At 41.1% G+C, this 17114-nt stretch overlaps 1 protein-coding gene and 1 non-coding gene across 8 annotated transcripts in view; both read left to right on the top strand.

Moving 5' to 3' along the window:
• The window catches only part of DSG2 (desmoglein 2), a 63450-nt gene that overhangs the window by 4145 nt on the left and 42191 nt on the right, over window positions 1-17114 (top strand). For 4 of the 7 annotated variants that reach the window (XM_049698146.1, XM_033435242.2, XM_049698148.1 and 1 more), the window contains 2 exons: window positions 2139-2224; window positions 3128-3282. In XM_049698146.1, the coding sequence (XP_049554103.1) occupies window positions 3268-3282 (15 nt within the window). In that variant the 5' untranslated portion in view covers window positions 2139-2224; window positions 3128-3267. Of the gene's footprint in view, window positions 1-2138; window positions 2225-3124; window positions 3283-17114 lie in introns of all 7 variants that reach the window. The other 3 variants (XM_033435243.2, XM_033435244.2, XM_033435246.2) reach the window with 3 other exon arrangements.
• Window positions 4531-4637, top strand: LOC117202838 (U6 spliceosomal RNA). The gene has a single exon (XR_004485331.1). It is a non-coding gene; the product is annotated as a U6 spliceosomal RNA (small nuclear RNA).

The following is a 17114-nucleotide window of genomic DNA, read 5'->3' as shown; positions in this document are numbered from 1 at the left end:
TTTGTTTTGTTTTTCAACTGTGTGTTTTAAGTTAATGGTTAAGAGTTCAGGCTTTGGAGACAAAGTACTTGAGTTCAAATCCCAGCTTCACCATTTACTAGCTGTGTGTCTTTGGCAAGTTACTTACCTCTTTGCACCTTTCTGGATTATTGTTATAGAGATAATAACATTCCCTACCTCATGAGGTTTCTGTAAAGAAGTTATAAGAATGCACTTGGGACACAGCACTCATAAAGATTTGAAATAAAAATAATTATTACTATTTTTTCAATCTTTAAAATGAACTCAAAAAGTTGAGTGGTGACATACAAAACTACTGAAACCATACAAACTCAAAACATCTATATTATCCGATCCTAAGTCCTGTTTTACAGATGCTCAAACAGGCTGAAAAGTAATTTGTCCAGGGCTTCCCTGGTGGTGCAGTGGTTAGGAATCCGCCTGTCAATGCAGGGGACACAGGTTCGAGCCCTGGTCCGGGAAGATCCCACATGCCGCGGAGCAACTAAGCCCGTGCGCCACAACTACTGAGCCTGTGCTCTAGAGCCTGTGAGCCACAACTATTGAAGCCTGTGCGCCCTAGGGCCCGTGCTCCGCAACAGAGAAGCCACTGCAACGAGAAGTCCGTGCACCGCAACGAAGAGCAGCCCGTGCTCGCCGCAACTAGAGAAAGCCCGCGTGCAGCAACAAAGACCCAATGCAGTCAAAAATAAATGAATAAATAAATAAATTTTAAAAAGAAAAGTAACTTGTCCATCAAAGGTAGAGTTAGGAATTAGCTAGGCCAATTCTATTCTTGTGATTCCAAACTGCCACTGTAATATTTCTTTTTCACTAATCTTTTGCCTAACCACAGAACTTGTCCTGTCTACTCTACTCTGCACTGGAAATTCCTCTGAATACACAAGCAAATAGAGATGAATTCATTCAAATCAAATTGTGACTTGTAGCCAAACAAGTAATGAGAATTTGACCAGGTGACTGCAATATTTCAGTTGAGCTCCCTTGGAAAAGGACAGAATGGGAGGCTTTTTTACCCTAAGGACAGAATGGGAGGCTTTTTTACCCTAAGAGTTCTAACTATGTCATTTCCACCAAGTAAAATAGGGCAGCTAGGTGGCTCTGGGCAAAAAAAATAGTTACTTCCAAATTAGCATAAAAGGAATGTTAGGGAATGCTGGTAGAACATTAATTACTGTACAAAGAAAATGACCACAATTTACATCCAGTTTCTATAGGATTTATGGTGCCAAGTGAAAAGAAGTTTTATTTACAAAAGCTAGTGGACCCAACATAAAATAGAAGGAAGTTAAATTGTCTTTACCTTTGCATATTTTATTACCTTATTTCTAGAATAGGATACGCTTAATGTTTTCATAATCACTACTTCCTACTTCCTTTAAAAATCTGACCATAACTAGTTGATAAGTTTTTTAATTGATAAATTAATTCACAGCAAAGTATAAATCACAGAAAATGACTTATTCTCCTCCTTGGAGTATACACCTTTAATACTCAAATATCTGCAGTCTCAAAAAACAAAGTGAAATTTCATTATCATTAGGTCATAGGTCAGGAGGTGGAGTGTTTAGTGCACGGACACTTTCCTGTCAAATCACATATGTGGCACCTATCTGTCCATATAGGACCACGGATCACACCTGAGATTCAGGTTTCACATTCTGACCAATTGACCTAATGCATCTAGTCTCTAAGAAATAAAAGTAAATAAAATGTTCCATAGAAATTCCATCATCTTTTTATTCCTGAAGCCTAGAATAAAAATTGTCCTCTGATTTAAACAAAATTTTTGGTTTTAGATGGCTTATTCATACTTCTAAAGTGAAAATCCGAGTTATAAAGGACAATAAACCATACTCTACGGACTTGAGATTCCTATTATTGAAAATTCCAAGGTCCAAACAATGGAAACTCACAATGGCACTTTTATGAACCATAAAACAATTCTTCCATATGACCCTTCACATGGATTTTTCTTTGTTCAACAAGTTTTCCCTGTAATACTACTCTGCTTAACTTGTTGTCATAAATTTACTGATTACTTCAGATGAATGTTCTAATCCTAAAGTTAAGCAAGAAGTACAAGGATACACTCTCTTCTTCTTTCATACCCACAGGAGAGTTAGTCACAAGAAGTCTTTGTTGGCTGACTTACCTTTATTGTAGCTGAGTCTGCGTGAAATGGGTGTGACTCTCTCCAAAGGTGTGAATCATTCAGACATTGTTTCAGTAGAAGTTAAGAGAGGTCCACCTAAAAAAATGTTATAGCAAATTAGCAGACAATTCCCTTGTAAAATAAGAGGTCTGCTTTCAAGGCATATAGTAATGTTCATAATAAACACTATGATTTAAAAAAAATCTTTAACCACAAATGTCCTCAGACCAGCTGGTAAGGGTTACTGTGATCGTTAAAACTAAAGTTATCAGGAGCAATTTTTTTCCCACTGCCTTTTTTGTATCACAGTTTTGCTTAACTCGTTTGATAATGTTTGAACACATTTCTGTCTAATAAAATCTCTAAATGGGAACTAGACGAGGTGATGAAACTCAAACTAGGTCCACCGCAAAAAAAAAAAAAAAAAAAAAGTACAGTTCAAGCAAAACGGATTTAAGAACACTTTCCTGAAATGCTCACATACCTGGGACTTTTTGTTTGTTTTTTTTTTTTTTTGCGGTACGCGGGCCTCTCACTGTTGTGGCCTCTTCCGTTGTGGAGCACAGGCTCGTGGAGCACAGGCTCCTGACGCGCAGGCTCAGCGGCCATGGCTCACGGGCCCAGCCGCTCCGCAGCATGTGGGATCCTCCCGGACCGGGGCACGAACCCATGTCCCCTGCATCGGCAGGCGGACTCTCAACCACTGCTCCACCAGGGAAACCCTACCAGGGACATTTTGATTTTCTTTCTTATGATATCTGAAAGACTGCTTCAACTCTCCTATTTCCTGGGTGTGTACAGATGTAACTGAGTTAATTAAATTATTATTTATCATATTAAAAGTTTTTCAATTGCTTATACTATAAAAGTAAAGTTACATAGAAGTAATTTGCATTTGTAATATCAAATTTGGGATTCAAGAATAACAATATCATAACTTTTGCTCAGCAGGGTAGTAGTTCCCAATATTTCTTCTGTGTAGTACGTGTGACAAATGACATTCACAAGCTCACACCCTCCCATGGACAAGCTCACCCTCAGGCTCCATTTGCCTCCCCCGCTGGAATCAACCCTTTCTCCACCCAAGGGGGATGTCAAAAATGCAAGTAAGTAACATCATTAAGGAATAACTTTAAATGTGCTCTAATGATTTTAACAAGTAAATCAATCACAAATTTCAGAACTTGATAATTAATAAGCTACTGCATCGACTTGCATGGTACAAAAGTTTTTTAAAAACCACCAACAACGTTAGTTTTGAAAGTAAATTAAAATCATTTAATTTCTTTGAATCCTTGTTTTTTCTTTAACATGGAAATTGTTATTTATTTTTGAAATTTTGCTTCTCTCTACTACAGTATTTACAATCATCAGTCAGATCATTTTGAAAAGGTCTTTAAAGCCAGTATTTTACTTCCACCTTTGCTCTCCAAAGCCATTGCATCGCTTCTATTTCACTTTTTCCTGATATGCAAGAATGTCACTTGTCTACGTGCAAATGAATGAAGTAACCGCCGAGAAACCAGTATTCTTTTCTGTCTTCTGAGGGGTTTTTTGGTGGATCTCCCTAGGCTCATTAGTCACATTTGGGTCAGCATGATGGTTTCTGTCTGACACTCTCGGTAAACACTCTTGTGCTGCCCGTAAGCCCTACAAGTCCTGTCACACAGTCCAGGGCTGCTATTAGCAACCAAACTCTCCTCCTCTCTTCCCCAGCCACTGCTACTTCCCTTATCTTTCCAAGAATTCCTATAAACAAACCCTAGGGTGAAATCAAAGCTAGAGATTTATTCTGAAATTTTTTTCAGAAAACGTAGGTGGAGAGATAAAATCAACATTGTAATGAATGCTAACTTCGTTCACCTCCAGAGGGAAAAGGGATTTTCCATATTGTTTATGGTTTCTGGTTTCGCACTTTGCTCCCCCTGTAAGGAAGGGCGTCTTGAAAAGGAGAAAGAACACAGAAATGTTCTCCACTGGCCTCTAAACGCCTCAAACTTTATACTGTTCGGGAAGCCTTGGCAGGCCCACCTGTGATAAAATTGTGAGGTAGGGGGATTTTGCCCACAGTGAAGCAGGCCTCCCAGCACACCCACACCTCAGTTTGGTGACATTTACTCATGTCCTTCCAGGAATATAATGCTCTCTTCTCTTTTCCCCTTTACCCTCATTTTACACACACACACACCTATCCTCCAAAATAACCTTGAAAATATTGGGTTGGCCAAAAGGTTTGCTCGTTTTTTTCCCTAAGATGGCTCTAGTAGCACTTAGTTGTCTTTAACTTCACTGAAACAATTTTGTTAGATGGTGTGTGACAGCTGTCATATCAGCGTGCATTTAAAAAAACACTTGTGCTCGCTTTGGCAGCATATATACTAAAATTGTAACAATACAGAGAAGATTAGCATGGCCCCTGAGCAAGGATGACACGCAAATTCGTGAAGCGGTCCATATTTTTTGATTCACTTTGTTATACGGCAGAAACTAACACACCATTGTAAAGCAATTATACTCCAATAAAGACGTTAAAAAAATTAAAAAAGGGGCTTCCCTGGTGGCGCAGTGGTTGAGAGTCCGCCTGCTGATGCAGGGGACACGGGTTCGTGCCCCAGTCCGGGAGGATCCCACGTGCCGCGGAGCGGCTGGGCCCGTGAGCCATGGCCGCTGAGCCTGCGCGTCCAGAGCCTGTGCTCCGCAACGGGAGAGGCCACAACAGTGAGAGGCCCACGTACAGCAAAATAAATAAATAATTAATTAATTAAAATAAAAAATAATAAAAAATTTAAAAAGACTTATCAAAATTGGTGAATTTTTGTGTAGCCATTTCATTATTGAAGGTGGAAGAAAAAAAGCAACATTTTTGGCGTATTATGCTTTATTATTTCAAGAAAGATAAAAACGCAATCAAAACGCAAAAGAAGATTTGTGCAGTATATGGAGAAGGTGCTGTGACTGATCAAATGTGTCAAAAGTGGTTTGCGAAGCTTTGAGCTGGAGATTTCTCACTGGATGATGCTCTACCGTTGGGTAGACCAGTTGAAGTTGATAGTGATCAAATCAAGATATTAATTGAGAAAATCAACGTTATACCACGCGGGAGATAGCCGACATACTCAAAATATCCGAATCAAGCACTGAAAATCATTTGCACCAGCTTGGTTATGTTCATCGCTTTGACGTTTGGGTTCCATATAAGTTAAGCGAAAAAACCTTCTTGACCATACTTCCACATGCGATTCTCTACTTAAACTTGATGAAGACGTTCCATTTTTAAAACAATCTGTGACGGGCGATGAAAAGTGGATACTGTACAATAACGTGGAACAGAAGAGATTGTGGGGCAAGTGAAATAAACCACCACTAACCACACCAAAGGCCGGTCTTCATCCAAAGAAGGTGACGTTGTGTGTACGGTGGGATTGGAAAGGAGTCCTCTATTATGAGCTCCTTCCAGAAAAGCAAACGATTAGTTCCAACAAGTACTGCTCCCACTTACACCAATTGAAAGCAGCACTCAATGAAAAGCGTCTAGAATTAGTCAAAAGAAAACGCATAATCTTCCATTAGAATAACTCAAGACCACATGCTTCTTTGATGACCAGGCAAAAACTGTTACAGCTTGGCTGGGAAGTTCTGATTCATCCGCCATATTCACCAGACATTGCACCTTCGGATTTCCATTTATTTCAGTCTTTACAAAATTCTCTTAATGGAAAAAATTTCAATTCCCTAGAAGACTGTAAAAGGCACCTGGAACAGTTCTTTGCTCAAAAAGATAAAAAGTTTTGGGAAGATGGAATTATGAAGTTGCCTGAAAAATGGCAGAAGGGTGAATACGTTGTTCAATAAAGTTCTTGGTGAAAATGAAAAACATGTTTTATTTTTACTAAAAAACCAAAGGCACTTTTTGGCCAACCCAATATATTCACTATTCTTTCATTCACATGTTCCACTAGTATATAATGAAGACCTACAATGGATCAGGCACTGTTTAGGTGCTGAATACATAGCAATTCATAGAGAAAAACACCAGCCCTCATGAAGTTTACATTCTAATGAATGGTGACAGATAATAAGTAAATGCACAGTCTTTTAAATTGTGATGTGCCAAGAAGAAAAATGAAGTGGGAAAGGGCGATGGGGAGCCCTGGGGGTGGGAACAATTATAATTTTTATATGGGTGGTCAGAGAAGATCTCACTGATAAGGTAATATTTGAGGGGAAAAAAGTGAAGAGTGAGGAAACCTGGTACATGTCTGGAGCAGAACCTTCTCAGGAAAAGGAACAGAGAGTACAAGGACTCTGAGGTGGAGCATGCTTGGTGTATCTGTGGTGTCATGTTGTGATGTAAATAACTGATAAGAGATTAGCATGCCACCCTCCCAGGAATATGCATGTATGAGCCAAGGGAACCTTCAGCTCAAGGATTTCAGACCTTAGTCAGTAGGAGGGAGAGGCATTCTGATGGGCCATGAAGACCTTGCTGAGGTTTTCTAGGCAATCGTTGCTTTGTACACACCTCAATTCAGCATTATTATAGCCTCATCACCTTGTAAAACTAGTGTATGATTTATTTCGAAAAAGAATCTCTGACGACGTTGGTTCAGCACTCTACTTAGACCCAAGGATAGACAATTCTGTTTTCTTTGCTGAGCCAAATCTCATCTTGCAACTGTAGTGTCTTCCTCTAATTCTCTGGTCTGTGAACACTGCTGACAATTTCATTATTTTGGTTCGGGACTTTGCATCTGAGGAGTCGGTCCTCATCTACAGACTCACGAGGAGGAGCCTCTGGGAAACAGCTCAGCTAGAGCCTGTGACTCACTGCGTGCGGCTCTCTATCAGGCAGGGTGTTGGCGATGACTGTTCACCAAAGATAAGCTGGCTTCTTTGTGCTAGACCACGGGGCTGGCAGTCTACTGGGCTTGATTATTACTCTGTAAGTTCTAGCTCAGAAAGGTAGCAAAGCTTTTCCCACCCTGTTGTTAGAGGCCCCACCCCCCAAATCAGCCAGTGCTGTTCTCTTACTGCCTAAGGCAGAGGCCGCTCTTGGCCCAGCTAACTGGAGAATCCATGAAAATTTCAACATCCTGACACCTAGTGTCTGATGTCCCTCTTGCCTTGGCCTCTATGGAAAAAGACCATGATTCCTTCTCCAGGACAAAGGGGAAGGATGATCCTCTCCCATTTCTCCACTCCTAGTGCGATACACTCTCTTCTCAACCTGACCCTGAACTCCTCCAGCTTTGCCTTGTCCATGTCCTTCCTGCCACATTCAACTCCCGAGATACTATATCCCAGACACTTTGACCTCTTAATTATCAGCCAGGCCACTGTGAAACTCTGACTCACACCCACCATCCGCTACCCCTCTCCAGCTCTTGGGCTGCAGTATCGTTGGGGGAAACAGACAAACACCCACCAACACACGTGCATGTGTGTATGTGCACATGTATGCGTGTGCATCACACACACACACACACACACACACACACACAATTCCGGACCAACATTTTCTGACCAGATCCACTATTAATCCATCCAGAGTGGATATTTCAAACACCTTCCCCCATAACTCTCCTTTTCCACTTGTAATTAGTTCCTTCCATGTGGGCTTGGTTCAACAAACCTTTTTTTTTTTTTTCCCTTAAGGTAAAGTAGCTTTATCTTTTCTTAAAAGTTAATTAATTTATTTTTTATACAGCAGGTTCTTATTAGTTATCTATTTTACACATATTAGTGTATATATGTCAATCCCAATCTCCCGATTCATCACCCCACCACCCCCTCTTGGTGTCTGTACGTTTGTGCTCTACATGTGTCTAACAAATCTTTATTGATCATCTAATATGTGCTGGACACGAGGGGCTGGGCCCACTATGAATATGATATGGCCTCTGCTCTTAAAGAAGTAACAATCTTGAGAAAGGAAAACAATCGAAGTAGCAGACAGGAATGAACTAACCATAAACCACAGTGTGACTAGCTGCTATGTAGGTTGTGTGAGTCACTTTGAACACAGCCACAGAGAATGAAAGGAAAGTTAAGTACAATAATTGGAGAGAATGCAAAAAGGAGAATTGAGGATGACTCTCAGGTTCCTGGCTTGGGTGGCCAAGTTGACAAGGCATATGAGGAAGTAGCAAGCTTGAGCTGGAGAGGTATAGAGGGATAGGGAAATCTTTTTTGTCAGTATGCTGCATTTGATATCCCTACAAAAGTATTATGGTAGTTTGATGTCCCTATGAAATGTCCAAATGGTAATGTCCCATGTTAGAAGCTCAGAAGAGAAAACTGATGGATCTGCACAATGGGAGTGGCTACAGAGTCGTGCTAGGTACCAAGTAAGAAGAAAAGATAGAAAGGACTCAAAAGGCATAAACACTTAACAGGTTGGCAGAGAATAAGAAATGTATTGAGAAAGAATAGTCGAAAAGAAAGAAAATTAGGTGACTTTCTGCCTCCTAAATCTACCTGCAAATATGTTCTCATTTCAAACTACTTGCTGGACTTTTCTCATTGGATATTGCTCTAATATCTCAAATTCAACTTTCACACATACAAAAAAGTCTTTACTTCTGACTTTCCTGTTTGTGTCAACGTTATGAAAAAAAAAATGCTTTTTTCTCAGATAAATCTGAAACCCCTGACTCTTCACCAACAGCCTTTATGCTTTGAGTTACTCTGTCCTGACAGGTTCAATGTCTCCTTCACAACTATTCATCCTTTAAGAATCAGCTCACCACACCACTCCACCCCAACCTCACGGTCCAAAGCATGAGTTAGGTACTCTCTTCCCTACGTTTGCTTTATACCATGCAAATAGCTCTACCACTGCACTTATAACAGTCTATATATTAGGCATAGCTATACTATTTCATAAGCATCTATTTTTGTTTCTTGGATTACTTATCTTTGTATTGACAATAAAATGCAAATTAAATGTTTGGTGAACAGAGACAAACTAAATGTTGAATAAATGAACAAATGAGTGGAACTAAACCAGAAAACAAACTCCTCCTCTTTTCGCCCTTCTCCCTTGACCTAGATATGTGTCATAGTTTTTCCTGTATCCACATACCCTTTATTTTTTTCGTTTTTTAAATTGAGATATAGTTTATGTACAATATTATACAAGTTACAGGTGTGCCATATAGTGATTCAATTTTAAAGGTTATGCTCCATTTATAGTTATTATAAAATATTGGCTATATTCCCTGTTTCACATATCCTTTATTAATCAACATTCTATGAGAAAGCTTCTTGACTGTCATAACCAGTTTTTGTTGGTCTTTATGAAAACTTTTTTTTAACATTTTTGTTTTAGATAATACTAAGAGATGATTCTAATAAGCTAATCACCTGTGTGTACATGTGAAACAAAGTATGCTGGGAAACATAACCCAGATAGATATTTTGAATATATCTAAATGTTAAAGCTAATTATTTGCACAAAGTACGTTTTTTTAACTGATGCATTATAAGTACGTGTCTTAAAAGTACATTTACCATAATGTTCAACAATTTAGGGGGAAAAACCTGCAAGTTAAACCTTTCACATCTTGTTAACACTTCAATTTACTTTAAAGCAATCAACACTTCATTGGGAATGGCATTTGTTCTTGTGCAAAGAGATTTATGAAATAGATTGACTCTCTTGCCAGCAGAAAAAAGTCAGGAGCTAGAGAACTAGCTGTGTATGATGTGACTTCCAACAAGTCCCTTCAACTCACTGAGTCAGAAGTTTCAGAAGGAACTAATTCAAGAATGACATACTATGGCATTGGATTGTACACGTATTGACATCTTCTCTCAAAGCCTTACAATAAATGTCTTATAGAGGAATACTTTCCTGAAATTGCCCTTTGACAGCCTCCAGGGGAGAGTAAATAATCCAACAGAAATAAAATTTGCATTAGCTTTTCTCATTCTGGAAGCTACAATTATCTTCATTACTAAACAGAGATCAAACTCTAGATAATGAGGCATAAATACTTGCCTATAGGAGTCAGTTGCAAGAGCACTAATTTTAGGTAGGACTTATGTATAGTTTCCAGGGATGATTTGTGAGTGTTTTGGTAAAGCCTGCCTTGTTTAATTAGTAGCTTTCCCAGCAGTGATGGGGAATGAGAATTATCACCAACGGTGCTACCAACCACACCTAACTCAAGAGAAAGGAGTGGAAACTAGAAGACATTCTTCCCTCCTGACTCAGCTACGTAACCAACGTTTATTGAGAGTCCATCATGGTACTCAGCACTGTTCTAGTCACTGGAAACAGTGGGAAACTAAGCAGACACTCCTCCTAGATACTTTGTCCTCAGTTTAGCCACTGATACTTAAGTAACACTATGAGAAAAGTCACTCTGCATTTACTCCCTAAACAGAGGAAAATGTGGTTCTCAGCTCAAAAAGGGAGTGGTCCCTGGCAGCTTAGGAAGAAAGGGACTAAGGCAGAGATGGCCATTGTACTGGATCTGGAAAAGTGGCAAGATTAGAACTGGGGAAAGAAGGGTAGGAGATACTGGGGGAGGGAGAGGAAGGCACTTTTAACTACAAAAGGAACTCTGCTATTTTGGCCAACTCTGATGCCAAATGTCTCGTTCTAGTAGCAAATCAACCGTTTATACTTTTATAGGCTTTTCCAATACTTCATGGTCAATAATTAGCCTTTCTTAGAAGTTTCCTAATCTGTTGCTGATTCTAGAGTTTCTGTTTTTTTCGAGAAGAATCCAACTTAATATTTACACTTGCAAAAATAATAACACCACCACCATTTGCTGAACCCGGATGTGCTAGACACTACAGAACGCATCATACAGATTTTCTGATTTAATCTTCACAACAGTCCTATTTGTTGGATGCCATTAATCCCATTTGACAGATCTGGAAACTGAGGCACAGAGAGGTTGTCCCAGTCACACAGCTAAGTAACTATTGCAGAGAGGATTCTGACCTCTAGTGACACTTTATGCAAGAGATTCTGTAAATCATATCGAAGCGTATATGTTTCCCTGAAGCCCTCTAGAGTTTTCTGCCAGTCGAAGCTAGTTAACAAGGGGCCGAAGAACTGTCCATTTGGATCATGTGTGATTCCTCTAATAACGGCTTCCCCTGAGCCAGACAAGCGGCATACCTGTGGGAAGCACTGAAGGGGCCAGGGGAAGAGGTGAGAAGCCTTCGCGGAGATAACCACCCGAAATCCTGCTCCAGAACCTTCGCTCCCGGAGAGCGGGCCACACGCACCCGGCCGCGGTTGAGGACGCGGGTCCGGGCGTCACTCGTCTTTCTCCTCCGCGCCACCTGGGCCTCGCGCACAGTTACAAAGCACTGGACCTTCCGGCGGCCTCGGGCGGCCGGGCCGGCTCACTGGCCGCCGCGGGCCTCGGCTGCAGAGCCGGGCCACAGTCCGGCAAGAGCGGGGCGGGGAGGCGAGGACGACAGGGCGGGGCCTGCCACTCCAAGTCCCCATGCCGGGGACGTCACGGCTCCAGGTGCCGCGGGGCGGGAGTCCACCGTGCGCCTCCGTCCTCCACGCAGGTCCCACCTCAGCGCGAGCAGCTCGGCCGGGCTCCGGGCTCCCGGTTCCGGGCTCCATTTTCTCGCGGAGGCCACACCTGGAACCGCGCCTTTGGGCAGGGCCGCGCGGCCGCCGCGGGGGAGGGGACCCTCGGGGCGGGGGCGCCGGGGAGGAGCGGGCGCGCGCGCGCGCGCGGAGACGCAGGGAGCCGGCGGCGCCGAGTGGTGCTGGCGGCCCGAGACGGAGCCTGCGACGGGATGGCGCTGGGCGCGGGGGGTTCGCTGCTGCTTCTCCTGGTAAGTGCGGGGAGCAGGGGCGCGGAGCCTCGGGCGGGCCTGGGCAGCTGCGGGCGCCCGGCCCGCGCCCCGACCTGCCCGCTTCCGCCGCGCAAGGATCGGCCCGCCCGGCGCTCCCTCTTTGTGCCCCGAGGTGGGAAAGGGCCGAGCAGGCGGCGGCGAGCGCGGACCCTGCGGCTCCGCTGGGAAGGAGCGGGCGTGGGAAGCTGGCTGAAGTTCCGTTTTTCTTACCGCCACGCGCAAGCCCTGGCGCGTTTCTGTATCTGCGATCCGCGGTTGTAGTGAGCCCTGGAGCGGGGACCTTTCCTGGAGGTCGAGAGCTTTGTCCGGAGTCTCCTCAGACGGCAACATGGAGGCGGTGGGAGCAGCGGCCGCGCCTCCTCCCCGGGGCTCCCGCCACCCGGGCGCGGCAGTGACCTGGGGAAACACCTGTATTCCTAGACTGCAGGAAAGGGCCCCAAATAGTTTCTTTAATGTATTTTACAAAGTGTAATTTTTTGGTTAAAGCCACGTTACTTTTGAAATCACCCACATATAGTCTGAACTTAAAGTTCCCAAAGTTGGTGTTTTAAAACAGTCGCCTAGTATTAAAGGTAATGAACATATGTAATAGTTTTAAGATTTTTTTCATTTTAAAAGATTACACAAAATCGATATGCAGCGCCACAGTCAAACGGGATTTTCAGAGGTTCTTAAAGGAACTGGCAAACAGTGTTCCATCTCTCGATCTGCATTTCTTATGCCTGGCTTCTACATTCAGATGGGTTTTTAAATATGTTTGTTTTGTTTGTTAAAGGAATTGTACATAATTAAGAAATGTATCTGCTTTATAAGGGTTTGCTAGATGGGTTTTGATAAAATGACAGTTATCCTGTTCATATAGGCGTGCATTCACCTTCCAGAGACTTAACACATGTATGTTCACAGAGATTAGGTACAAAATCATACTGCTTTCTTATATAATGGTGAAAATAAAAACTACAAGTACATTCTCTGTATTGAAAGCGCTAACTTCCGAAAGATTGCCTTCTCTCTATCCCAGAATTACAATGAAAGAGGGAAAATATTTTTTTTTCCTATATCTCACACAGGAAGAAACATGACTAATGAAATCTAGGGATTTCAGTGAACTCTCACTTGCGTGCTATTTAGGACCTGCGGACCTTTGGCACACCAGTTAATTTTCATGCTTTTTATCCATTTCATTTTGCCTAAATCATTGAGGTAATTTTCAATTCAAGTTTATTTTGTTAATAAAACTTTTCAAAGATAATTTGTGGTTTCCTTTTTGGCCTCCAGAGTAGCAAAGCAACTAGTTCCCTCATCATGGTACTTCCAGACTAAGGAGATTACAAAACTAGCATAGCACCTAGCTTAGTTTGAGGGTTAAATATAAAATCCTAGAAAAGAAATTGCCTTTGTTCTCAAGTGATATAACAAGCAGGCCAATTCAAGTACATTTACAGAGAAATAGGTATATAATTTAGGCATAATTTTTACTTTACCAATTCAGTATTTTTACTTTATTGAGCAGCGATTGACTGCTCCTTTGAAAAGTGATTCTAACTAACTGAATAAGCAAAATTCTTGGACACTTCTTTGTATTTTCTGCAATACTTGCACGATATGTATTTGAGTATGTTTATTTTTGGTCAAGGAACAGTGGGCATTTTGCGCACTGATGTGTTTGAAGTTGGAAGTATAGATTTTAGTGAAGAATATTTGAAAGCAGCTATGCTGACAGAAGTACTTCTCCAGGACGCAGCTCTTTTATAGAAGGTAATAGAAATTGTAGTGCGTATGGGTCAGAGTTCAGTTGTAGATCACAGGATTCACTCTAGCTAGTTAAAGCAGGAAGATATTTATTTCAGGGCATTGTGTTGATTGCATCCGTGTGGCAAGGACTGAGGAAACACTCCATTTTGAGCTGTCAGTGACTTCAGAGCCATCCATCCCGCAGAGCCTAAGCCCTTAGGGAGCTGCTGCCTCTCCTGTGATCAGGAACCAACACCGCCACCCGGCAGTGTGGAAACGGCCATGATCAGGGTGCTACTTCTGCTGCCAGCTCCGGAACCATGCCACATTTGCTAGGATGCATACCAACGAAATGTACCAGGACTCTGCACCTTGGTACCCATGAATCTAGTACAGAATCTACTAGATGAACACTAGAACCCAGAGTAAGATAGCTGCAAAAACCCAGCTCCATCCACATCTATGCTTGCCAGCAAGAGCAGCAGACACGTAGCTTCTGCTTCACTTCCTTCTTTCACATCTCACGTAGATGCTGGTTGTTGAACCTAAATCACATTCAGAACGTTAGCTGCTGGGAGTCTGATATGTGGTCTCTAGGTTTCCTCTGAAGTTCACGGAGATAAACCAGAAGCGAGATGTTGAGTGGCACCCACATAGCTATCACACAGATAGAGCCAACTCTATCAAATAGGGAAATAGAGGTAATATTGTAAATAAAGTCAGAGAACCTTTCCTCACCAAGAGTTCTTTACCTGGCATTTACCGACTCCCAGATGGTCCATAGATAGAATTCAGAAGGTCCTTAGACATGGCTGGGAATAAATTACATACCTGTTCTCACTAATGTTTAACTGAAATTTAACATTTCTTTAAATTATGTGTAGGAAAGACACTGCAATAGCATAGCAGTACTTGTGACTTTAGACAATAGAATTCACAGATATTTTCACATAATACTATAGGTATCTTAAAATACCATTTTTCTCATCATTAATAGACTTTCTGCTATATTTTATTACTTAATGTGTTGATAATGAAGTACATGACGTGACTGCATCACAAATTGGTGTTTTTTAAAAAATTCTGATAACTATTTCAATGTAATTGAGTTCATTCATAATTCGATGTTTTTTATTTTATAAATTTAAAAACATTATTCTGAGAAGAGGTCCACAGGCTTCAACACCCTGCTAAAGAGGGCACTTGAAGAGATTTTCTGGTGGTTGCCTCAGTTTTGCCTTTGACTAATTAAGCTTGTCCTTCAAAATCAAACTACATTTTAAAGATTAAGTGGGAGCGAATTATACTGTGAGCGGTTGTGTCTACTCATATGTTAGTTTGTTAGGGCTGCTATAACGAAGTACCAAAACCTGGGTGGCTTAAAACAGAAATTTATTTTCTCACAGTTCTAGATGCCAGAAGTCTGAAATTAAGGTGTGGGCTGAAACCTACAGGTTTCCTTCCTTGCCTCTTCCTGGGATTGGGTGGTTGACCACCAGTCTCTAGGATTCCTTGCCTTGTCGGTACACACTCCAGTCCTCTGTCTTCACGTGGCATTCTTCCTGTCTCTTCATATCGACTTCCCTCTGTGCATGTCTGAGTCTGTGTCCAGATTTACCTTTTTCATAAAAACACTGGTCCTGTTGGATCAGGGCTTACACTAATAACATCAAACTTGGTTAAATCTGCAAAGACCCTGTTTCCAAGTAAGGTCACATTCGGAGGTACTGGGGGTTAGGACTTCAATATATCTTCTTTTGAGAGACACAATTCAGCCCATAACAAGTAGGTTCAACTATCTATAAATTATCAACAACTTTGGAGTTATGCTTAAGGTTCTAATATGCAACTGGATAACAGATTTTAGAATAAACTCAAGTGTAAGTGAGATGGTAAATATTGAAACTTATAAGAATAATCAGTTATATTCAGGGATTTTAGAAATGTATGATTTCACATTTGTTTTTGTTTCTAAAAAATTAATAGGTAATGGGGAAATGGCAACTCTTAACAGAAGTTTCTTTAATTATAAACTTAGCGGAAAGTACTTTACAAAAAGACATGAGCATTAATTTCATTTACATTCTCCCTGATCATTAGAAATACCTGATGAGCTAAATTAAAATCTCAAGGTTAAAGTCCAGAAATGTATATCGATAGAAACTTCCCAGTTAATCTAATAATTAGATAGGTGTGAGAGAATTACCAATCTAAATTTTGCAAAATAGTTTATTCATGAATGAAGCATACAAATATTTATATGGAAAAGAAATTACACACTGAATAGGGGTTCATATTTTTAAAACCGCCAAATTGCAGTAAAAGTCAGAAAGCTTAATTGAAATTATAAATGAGCTTTAGATCAATTTTAGCATTTCTCAATCACAGCTTTTTTTCTGTCTTTCATTGTGCCACAGATTTTAACAGCTGATAACACTTTTCAAACATACAGTCCCCATATGATGCAAGATTGTTTTCTCAGTTAAGTTTATCTTAAAGTTTCAGATGTATACCACATATGACATTGCACTCTTTTTGTTTACTTCTAATTATTTTAAAATTTACTGAGATTTTTATCATATGCAAAGCTTGATGATTAGGGTGAAGGAAGCTGGAACACCAGGATTTGTACTATAGTCTAATGGTAAGATGAATGATGCCCACAAGAAAATAAACTAGGTAGGAACTAACCCCATATGACCACTCTTTAGTGATTCCCTGCTCAATTCTAAACCGTGTGCTAGACATTGGGAGACCAGTAAAAAGTCAGATGGGTTCTGCCCTCATGGTGCTTACAGTCTAGTAAACAAGTAAATGGCTAAATTCCAAATGGGTGATGGTAAGAAGAGTAATAATAAAAGAACACACAGTGCCATGGAGCCTACAGAAGGAGCTCCAGCACTGAACATCCCAGCTAAGACCTGAGAGTAATTATAAATTAATGAGATGATATGAAGAGAAAGAGGGGGAAGAATGTTCTAGGTAGAGAGAAGAGCATATGCAAAGGCCTGAAGACAAGGATGCATGGTTCCTTGAAAAAACAGAAAGAGTCCATGTAGCTGGAACACAGTATGCAGAGCAGAACGACATGCTGAAAGATGTCTGCAGCCTTCTTGATACCAAGGGAAGCCACAGAAGGCTTAATTGACAAGTGAGTGCTTTTAGGGAGGTGTTCAAATCATAAAATGAAAAGATGAATGTTAGTTGAGTAGGTCAGGAAGGGGTGGAGAAAGAAGAGATGGTAGTCGACTGGGTACAATTTTGCCTCATTATTAAAAAAAAAAAAAAAAAAAACTTCCAGAATTTGGGATGCTGTGATCAAAGACGGCAGAAAAGCCCAGACAGTCCTGTGGAGGGAGGGTGC

Source organism: Orcinus orca, chromosome 15 (genome assembly GCF_937001465.1).
Source record: "Orcinus orca chromosome 15, mOrcOrc1.1, whole genome shotgun sequence".
Classification (NCBI taxonomy): Eukaryota; Metazoa; Chordata; class Mammalia; order Artiodactyla; family Delphinidae; genus Orcinus; species Orcinus orca.
The sequence above is the reverse complement of the archived record's forward strand: the minus strand, read 5'-3'. Positions and strand labels throughout refer to the sequence as shown.